Below are 9,996 nucleotides of genomic sequence, written 5' to 3'. Positions count from 1 at the left end.
ACATAACAAATATATAATAGTCTAAAAATTTAACGCTGTACTAGAATGAAACCTGAAAATGACTAAATATAACAATTCTGAGTATCAAATCTTCATGCTTCTTTCCACTGAAATAAATAGACACCCGTGCAAAGTTCAGCCAGGATTCAGAGGGATTTATGATGTTGTACCTATGAGATCAGTAGCTGACTCCGGCTAATATATTTTAAAAAAACATTAAAAAAAAAACAGGTTAATCGAGAAATTTTTTTATTTTTCTTTGGTTTCTGATTATATTGCCTCGAAATAGTCAATAAGCACAAATACGTATCGGCAAGTACCATCCATATATTTTTGGAAGAAAAATTTCATGGTTATGCATCCTTAAAATAAAAAGACAAAGAAAAAGTATTTCATTTTCAATAATTTCTGTACAAAAAAATCTAAAAAATTTCGTGTTATAGCAGTTTTGTCAACTAAGGTCCAAGAGCCACCAAATTTATCACCTCTTAAATTTGAGACACCACACTAACACATATTTGAAATAAAAAAAATTAAATTACTAAACCTGATTAGTTAGTTATAGTTAAATATATTTCGTTAATAAAAATCATTATCTAGAAGCAACAAAAAAGACTAGCATGTTATAAAATATAAACAACAAAATTGTGTATATAATCATTTATATAGAAAGTTGCAAAAACCTTTACAACATATAAAAATTTAAAATAGATATTGTCCTAATAAATAACTAAAGGTTGTAGTTTTTTATACATATGTTGATCCTACTGCAAATAAAAATACCTAAATAGCTACTACTTTGTAATTAAACCACTCAAAAAAACATATTGATACACAGTATTTCTCTAAACATGTAAAATATTTGTTGCTGTCCGTGACACTAATTTCAAAGAACATCCGTCTAATATGATAGATGTCCGATATGATAATTTCAGATCCTCGTCTATAAGGCCTGACATTAAAATGTCTGTCTAATATCCTAATGGATCTAAAAAGATTATTATAAAATATTTTCGTGTATTAGTGTATTTATATATTCACAGCCAAAAAATATCGGAAAATATGAATTAGTTATTGTGTAAATAGTAATAACATTAGATGATTTTAGGCATCAGTTTCTTTTTCATCAAGACCTTCGGCTTGCTCTTCCGGTGTTCTTAAGTCAATAGTAAGACGTTTAATTGGCATTCCCGTTGCTTTTGCCTCTTCTTTAATCTTTCTGCCGTAATCCTGAAATACTGCTGCCAAAGCATAGGTTAACCGTCTAGCTTGATCTCGAGAGTCACAAACAAAACTGTGACACATAAATGGGGTAGCTAAAAAGAAATATCATTTGTACTTAAAATTACACTATTTTTTTATATCTTCTTATTTTTATTTTTAGTAAGAAATTACTATACTCGTATAAAAAACTTTACAATGTTTGAGTTTACGGAATACATAGATACAGGTAGCAATATTTTTATAAAGAGGTGGATGTTCCTTAGTCAGTTATCACAGGTGACAAAGGGTAGATATCTTAATACAGTTATAAAACGAAATTTTTCTTTCGGTAAATATAAGTTCAACGCCTCTTTTACGATTTAAAGTGAAAATAAAATCTCTTAGGTGCCGTATCGTTTTATTCTTGTGACGGATTCTTATCACATACAGGATGACAATTTAAAAACTTGAAATAGCCATATATTGTGAACGAAAAACAGAATGAAAAAATGGATGTTTGTATAACATGTATATTTAAAAAAAAATCTTATAGCAAAGCGCTTTCGGCTGCTAAGCCATCGTCAGTGCTACCTAAAAGGGATCTAATTAAAAACATTTATTTTCATTTTCCTAAAAAAAATAACTTGCGTTTCAAACATTTACAAGAAACTCTTTTAAAGAGGCTGTATATTTATCAATACGTAACATGACATAAAACTGAGCGCCACAATTTTAAAATATTTTTCTCAAACAACATATAGACACGAGATCGTATTATAAAATAAAATGAAATAAAATAAGTTACCTTACATACATATTTACATTTAATCCTCTCAACTATTTCTATCTTATACTGATAACAATGTTATTATATTTTGTTGGTATTTTTTTTTGTTTTTCCTTATTATAAGGTGGTCTTCTACAGTTTGATTACTTTGCAAACCGACTATAGCATATGTGTATAACATAAATTTAATTTTTTAATTTTTTTTTATTTAATTTATTTATTATATTGACTTCAGTCTGTTGAGCCAACTATGTAAAGTTATCAAATTCCTTCCTAATTCTTCTTGTGTTTTTAAGCATTTGTCATTATTTCGTTTCTGTTTATTTATTTGGATGTCCTCCAAGAAATCCAACCTCATAAAATTTCTACTATAAGATTATAGAAACATTAATTAATAATTTTAAATCCTTATGTGGGTCAAATTTATGCCTTTATATTTTTAAATGATGCCCAAAGGGCGACTTATTCGGGTTTCTTAAATGTTCCTCAATGCGAGTGTTCAAAGGCCAGTAAGTCCTTCCTGTATAAGTTTCACACTCTGAACAGTTTAATTAATATACACCGCTTTTTTGAAGTTTACTAATTTTACCCGTGGTCAGTTCTATCGTGTTCCTAAGGATATTTTAATCGCACCTAGTTACAAAATGATTTCGTTTTATGTATGTAACCTCTTCACTTCAATATCAAAAAGTGAAACGGTTATACTGGTAGGTAACATTCTTAGGTCGAATTCTATATCAGAGGGCAAAGTTACCCAGGTTTAAAATGTATTACATTCTCAGGATTTTTTTGTTTTTAATAAAAAATATTACCAACAACCTAAAGGTCTTGCCATTGGGAGTTAAACAACTCGCTGTTTTTAGCAGATTTACTTATGGACAACTTAGAATGCATCCACATTATTAATAAACCAGAAATTAAATTTTACAAAAGATATGTTGATGATTGTTATCTTCTAATAGATGGAGACGCAAATGCATCTAACAACCTACTTTATAAAATCAACCAGATACATCCTAACATCAAATTCATACTTGAACAGAAAAACAACAATTCTTTAAATTTTCTAGACCTCACAATCAAATCAAAACACAAAATGAATTAAGTTTTAGTATATATAGAAAACCCACACAATTGATCATGCAATTCACTTTTGTTCCAACTACCCATTCCAACACAAAATGACAATTTTTAACTCTCACATACACAGGTTACTTAATGTACCTTTTTCCCCAAACGGTTTCTTGACAGAGATTAATACAATTAAACAAATTGCTAGCAATAATGGTTACAATCCAGATTTAATTGGAAAAAAATAAACAAAATTAAAACTAAAAAGCTTAAAAATCTTGTAGTCCCAACTTTAAATGAAAATTCCAAATATATTTGTAAACCCTTTATTAATAATCTAACAAACAGCATCTCTCATAATATATTTAAAGAACATGTCCCTAATATCCAAGTTTCCTATAAAATCACAAACAATATTAGTAAGGCTCTAGTAAACTCAAAAGACAAAGTTAGTAAACTTCAAAAAAGCGGTGTATATAAATTAAATTGTTCAAAGTGTGAAACTTCCTATATAGGAAGGACTTGCAGACCTCTGAACACTCGCATTAAGGAATATTAAAAAAAACCCGAATAAGTCGCCCTTTGGGCATCATTTAAAAACAGCAAAGCATAAATTTGACTCTGATAAGGATTCAAAATTATTAAGTTATTTTTATTATAATTTAAGTTTCTAGTAAAAATTTTATGAGATCGGATTTTTTGAAGGACATCGAAATTAATAAAGAGATGAGAAGTAATGACAAATGCTTAAACACACAAGTAGAATTAAGAAGGAATTTCATACCTTTGCACCGTAGGATCAATAGACTGAAGTCAATATAATAAATAAATTAAATTAAAAAAAAAAAAAATTATGTTTACACACCCATGCTATAGTGAACGTGCTCTTGTGCACTCAATCTTGCCTTTAAACTAATAACTTTGTAATTGTATTTTTTCTAAATAAAAAGACCTTTATTATTATTTTTATTATTAATATTATTATTATTATTATTATTATTATTATTATTACTATTATTATTATTATTATTATTATTATCTTGCGCTTTTTGCTGCCACTCGTTTGTAAGTGCTTCTTCTAACGCAGCCAAAGTTTGACCTATCTATCTAAAGTATCTACTTTATTTTGGTTTGGTAAATAGTAAAACCCGTTTATTTTCAAGTATATACACCAATGTTCCAGTCCACCATGAAAAAAAAAAAAACTGAATATTCCATCTAATATAAACTAAATCTTGTACTTTATATGATAATGAAGAGTAAGATATAGTTGTCTTCGCCAATATTCTATTTTGCGATTTATTTGTCAAAGATGCTACTGAAAGGCTTCGCCAAGGGACCTTTGATAATAAAAGAAATGGTAAAACCATACTTAGTACTTACCACACTTTAGACTTTGATCCTGAACAGTAATAATACTGAATACTCTAGTATAAACTAAGTCTTGCACTCCATATGAGATTATTTCAACTGGAAACTTATTGACTTCTCCCTGAATTCCTTCCTTAGTTATTTCTGTAATTGAAAAGCCTTCCTCTGAAACTTGCGCATTAACTAAGGGTAAATTATATGCACTAGGATTGTTTTTTGTTAAAGATATTAAAATATCTACTGGCCTTCTGGTGTATTTAATGCCCCATAGCCCTTTCGCTTCATGACTTCCTAAAGTAGTTGAAAAAACAAACTTAATTAATTAGTTTATTAAATAAGTGCTACAGTATTACATGTCTATTAAAATGTTGAATTCAATTCATGCTATTATCAAAAAATATAATTACAGATTTTAACCGAATAGTTATATAATCATAGGTCTAATCGATGATGAGTGTATCGTTTACAGAGAGACTGTATCGTTTTACAACTAGGGCGGACATGTTAACAATTTTATTATTCTCCCCTTTTTTTGCTAGGTCACTTAAGTAAAAAATGTATATCGGTCATCTTTATTAAATAGAAGGGCAGTTATTTTCAATATCAGAATAAAAAAAATCCATAAATAAAATTTTATATATTAACTATTTAAAATATTTAGAGATTTTAAAAAATGGCAAACATAACATTAACGTAGGGTAAAACAAACAGATTTCCTTCTAAGCACAGCAGTAATTACCTAAATGCATGTTTAGCAAAAAGAAGAAATTCTAGTGAGTATTAAATAAATGTGAGTAGCAAACAATCCAGCAATACGGATAACTCACATGCAACTACTGGATTAAAAAATCTTTACAATTAAAAACTTGGCTCATATGATTTTACAACTCTTAAAAATTTTTACTGCCCAGTAGACAATTATTTGTGTACCTAACATGTATCTCTTACATGTATCTTGTTTTTAGTAGATTATTACCTGTTTTATAAGAGATAAAGTAAGGTAAATGTAGACCATAAAGGTTAAGAATTTAGACCGGTTAGACCGTAAATACTGATACTGTCATCATAAACGTCGAATTCGGGAGCTTAGAAAATTGCCTAAATAAAAACTTGCCTAAAAAGATGTGAATGTGTGTGTGAAACGCACACATTCACAGTGTATAATTGAAATAAAAATATATTTTTAAATCTAAATAGTTTTTGAAATTATTTAACAATTTTTAATGTGTTGGCAGAAAAATAGAGCAATACTATGTACACTGATTTATATTTATTATGCACTAATAAAGACATTAAGTAAATTAGTTTCCAATATAGCAATACTGTCTTTTTCAAGAAGACAGCGCCCTGTATATATTATCTGATGTGTTATAAAATAAGTGATGTAAAACTGATATTTTTTAAGGAAATAAAATTATGCAAAATGTTTAAAATTTGTATCTTGAAACATAAATTATTAAGATATATATTAAATATTTAATTTACATAAAAATGCTTTATATTAGGTAGGTATCTTTACTCTAACGAAGTGCATTAAAAAACATCTAAATAGTTCATAAACGATAAAATTACTTATATTTAAAGCATACTCTATTATGTAATAGAATATGCAAAGATTTGGAAATGGTAAATGAGCAGGATTTAAAAAATAGCTAGGTAACTTATCGTTAACCTAATTATAATAAATTTTCTAAATGGCAGATGCCTTCAGAGATATTAACCTTATAAAGGAAAATGGTAGGTTTAGAAAGTATTAGAGTTTCAAGTAAAGTACAATTTGCGGTATCATAAACACCAGCAAAATGGTCGAGATTCGTCACCAAAATATAGGCTGATTGGTACACAGAGCTACATTTTCTCTTATTATTATCATTATATACTTAGAACATTGAAAGGCTAGAATTAGCAGTGCCATGGAACTTTGTGCTGTCTATTTGCTTGCAATATAGAAATGGCAAAAAAAACTCACTTTATAATATCATAAAAATTTGTCACTTATTTTGATAGGCGCAAACTAATATTATTCCTCTTTAATAAAATATGAAGCATTTTTTTTCTTAAAAAAACATGATAAGATACTCTATAAAGAAATCAACATTTAAAGTTAAATAAATGTAGATAACGTCCCTATGTTAAAGGAAAAAGCAATACATCGCAATGCCGCTCGATCGCATTGTTAATTCAACCGACACAAGTAATCTTTCCCAGTGACGTCGTCAAAAAATATTTACATGATAAATATTTATTAATAATAGATTATGCTTTAAATTATAAACAATATTACCGTTTATGAAATCTTTATGCGTTTTTTTTTTGACGTACTTTATTAGAGTAAAGGTATTTATCTAATAAAAAGCATTCTTATGAAAATTAAATATTTTATAATTATTATAGATTTCTTTCTTTCTAATAAGTTTTTATTATTCTACGTTTATGACGACGGTTGTTTCTTGACATGATGCTATAATAATATCGGTATTTACGTGTGAAAAAATCGGACTAAATCACCTTTTTCTCATGATGCGGTACAAACGTTTTAACGTTACAAAAAATTTTACTATCGTAACAGTTCACAAAAACACTGAAATGTATCAACCTTTCTCCTTTCTTAACCAAAAACTAAAGAAAAAACTCAGAACTGCACAAATGCCGAATATAGACTAAAAGCCGTTTGTCAAGATGACATTTAACTAGATGACATCAGCTTTTGCCTGCGGTGTTACTATTTCAATTTTTTTTAAAAGCTGTTTTAGGATTAAAAATGTTTTTTTTTTGCTTTGAAGATTACTTTTGCGCTTAAAATAACATATATCTATTTCTATTTTTTATTTTTAAACCAAAATCTTACAGAAGCTTCAAGAAGTTAAATTTTTCAATATTCTTAGTGTAATACATCGCTGAAAAGTTAATTTAGAGAACGATTTACGAGTAAATCTATAATCAAATATAGCGCTCATAAAAGAAAAAAAATTTGGTGATGTTCGTCAAAAGACAATACGTCCTAACATTAATTTCAAACCACTTTCATATTGGGTGGAAAAAGCGGCCATGAAGAAATGTAACTTAGTTTTTTGTATGACTTTTAAAAATGCCACGGTAAGAAATATGCATAATTTGCAGGTGTTCAAGTGTCAGTCATAATAAAAAGGCAACTCAAACTAAACAAAAAACAAATGACGACAGTCAACACGGCGCATATATCAAAAACTATAACCAGCTAAAGCTAAATGTTTTATACATCCAAAAGTTACACATTTTAGTTTGCTCATTGTTGAGATTTCTTTTAATTTTTTTTTAAATATAGCAATAAACAAAAAAATTCTAGAGACAAAAAAGATGATTTTTTAAATTGATTAATACGGCATTTCTCTTGTACACCAAATATAGATTAGGAAGTCTTCCACGCGATGCCGGTCTTAATAATTTATTAAATATAAAAGCCCATATCTACCATACAGAGTACTCACAAATATGAATAAAGTCGGCATGGCTTTTAAAATTTTTAAGAAAATAAATTGGGAAAAGTTTAGCAATCTGGATCTTGAAACTGCAGCATTACATTATGGTTATAAAAAATGTTTGACTTAATAAATTATTTAAATATAATAGCCCGTTTCTATTGGAAAAAGTACTAACAAAATGAATAAAATGGACACAACCGTTTATTAATTAAAGTTAGCTCACTTATAAAAAATAGAAGCATTTTTATTAGACACTATTAATAATTAGACAGTTCTACATAGTTTTTAAATACATATTTATATTATGTCTTTTGAATTTTTATTAGATCAATTGCCAATAAATAAACTTAATTTTATTAAAAATAATAAGATTAAATAGATTATACTTGATGCATTACAACTTTATTTATATTTATTTAAATAAGGTATAATTTAAACATTATCACTACTTACCTAAATATTTAACAGTGAAGCTCATTGGTAAATCGTTTATGGTTATCAAACTCTCCTGATCACTCATAACTCCACCTTAATAACACTTCTTCACACAATACTGGATTTTCTTGCGATAATTTTACTACAGACAAGCGTTCACTCTGGTTTGGTTCTGCTATACCAACTTTAACATTACTTTCCCTATTATTGTATTACTGTGTGACAAAGGTGCACATCCGAGTTCCTATTCAGGTATTAGTTCCGCTCAAATTATTACATTTTCATCCTGTGTTCGTTTCATAATAACACAGTCAGGTCGTTTTATCTTTTTTTTGTGATGATACGCGAGAGATAAGGGAAACGTCATACCAACAAGCTTTTCACGGTAACTTGATCATGTTAATCATTGATAATAAAAGGAAACATTTTGTTGGTTGCTATTTTAAAATTATGACGGCAAATTATTATTAAAGGAAATTATAAAATATACCGTGTGTTATAAAAGTCCCGGTCCTCTTTTTTTAAATGGAATGGTATATTTTTTATGCAATTTCCGATTTTACGAAAATATTTTACATAACATATGCTATACCTAACTTATACAGATTAAAACATATAATGCTTCAAAAAATTCTGGCTTGTAATACGTTAATTATTGCCGCTCTGTCGTATAAACTTTATACTTTAAATGCCCCCCAGAGAAAATAGTCTAGGGTTGTGAGATCAGGGCTTCTTGCTGGTCATTCAATTTCATCTTTTCTGCCAATTCAACGATTTTAAAAATTCATGTCTAAGAATCTTCTTAGATCAACTCCAAAATGAAGAGAGGCGCCATTTTGTTGAAACTATATTTGATAAAAATTATCATAAGCACGTCTTCTTATATCTGGTACTATCTGATTATCCTCAATAAAAAATTAACCTATTATCCTATAACCAAATATAGCTACCCAAAGAATTTCCTTTTCAGGATACTGGGTATATGTTTTACGCATTCAGTGCGAATTTTCATCTGACCAATATCTGCAATTACGTCGATTCACTGTGCCACTCAGCATAAATGTCCATTCATTAGAAAAAACATTGTTTTTTAAAAATCGATTTTCTTCACATTTTTGCCTCATGATATCACAAAATTCTAAGCGGCGGTCAAAATCATCCTTAAATTATTCTTATAGAGTGAATTCTGTCTTCAATAAAATGTTGTAGTATTTCTAGACTTTTTTGATCATCGCTTACATGAAATTACCTCAACAGGTAAAAACATTTAAAAAGTAACTAATAACATTTTTATTGATAAAGTACTTTAAATCTATCTCATCTTTTAAGCTAGTGGAGTAAAGTATAACATATGTTTCATGAAGAGTTGTGTTAAAATTTTGCGTATAATCGAAAAATGCATAAAAAATATACTTGTAACTTTGGTCTCTACTATGATGCCTTCTGTATAGGCAAAGCTATCTTCCTATAATGTAGATTTGAAAGAAATCTATCATTTTTATTTCGTTCGTTGGCGCGTTCACCAATTATTAAGAGGGTACGGGATCTTTTTAATACACGGTATATTAACATATTTGTTTAATGTGGTAGTTTCATGATTAAAGGAAGTCATATAGGGTGTCTTAAGTAGGAACTACCCTAATAAAGCATCTCAGGAACAAATGCTGA

At 28.3% G+C, this 9,996-nt stretch overlaps 1 protein-coding gene across 2 annotated transcripts; it reads right to left on the bottom strand.

Annotated features, from left to right (window-relative positions):
- Window positions 1-788: 788 nt before the first annotated feature.
- LOC126735635 (uncharacterized) lies at window positions 789-8,648 on the bottom strand. Of its 2 annotated transcripts, none has more exons than XM_050439699.1 (3): window positions 8,347-8,648; window positions 4,445-4,576; window positions 789-1,316 (listed from the first exon to the last, which is right to left on the bottom strand). In XM_050439699.1, exons 1-3 carry the CDS (start codon window positions 8,411-8,413, stop codon window positions 1,105-1,107), a joined length of 411 nt encoding a protein of 136 aa, XP_050295656.1. In that variant the 5' UTR covers window positions 8,414-8,648; the 3' UTR covers window positions 789-1,104. The 2 variants fall into 2 exon arrangements, with proteins under 2 accessions (XP_050295656.1, XP_050295655.1); XM_050439698.1 differs by having other exon boundaries at window positions 4,445-4,723; window positions 8,347-8,644.
- Window positions 8,649-9,996: the final 1,348 nt, after the last annotated feature.

Source organism: Anthonomus grandis, chromosome 4, assembly GCF_022605725.1.
Source record: "Anthonomus grandis grandis chromosome 4, icAntGran1.3, whole genome shotgun sequence".
NCBI lineage: Eukaryota > Metazoa > Arthropoda > Insecta > Coleoptera > Curculionidae > Anthonomus > Anthonomus grandis.
This window is presented reverse-complemented; position numbering and strand designations above follow the sequence as displayed.

Bases quoted from the DNA above. Each gene is read 5' to 3' on its own strand.
- LOC126735635 (XM_050439698.1), bottom strand. From the start codon at position 8,413: ATGAGTGATCAGGAGAGTTTGATAACCATAAACGATTTACCAATGAGC. The intron at 4,724-8,346 runs GTAAGTAGTGAT...CAACTACTTTAG, and splicing joins CTTCACTGTTAAATATTTAG to GAAGTCATGAAGCGAAAGGG. The intron at 1,317-4,444 runs GTAAGTACTAAG...ATTTCTTTTTAG, and splicing joins GGATCAAAGTCTAAAGTGTG to CTACCCCATTTATGTGTCAC.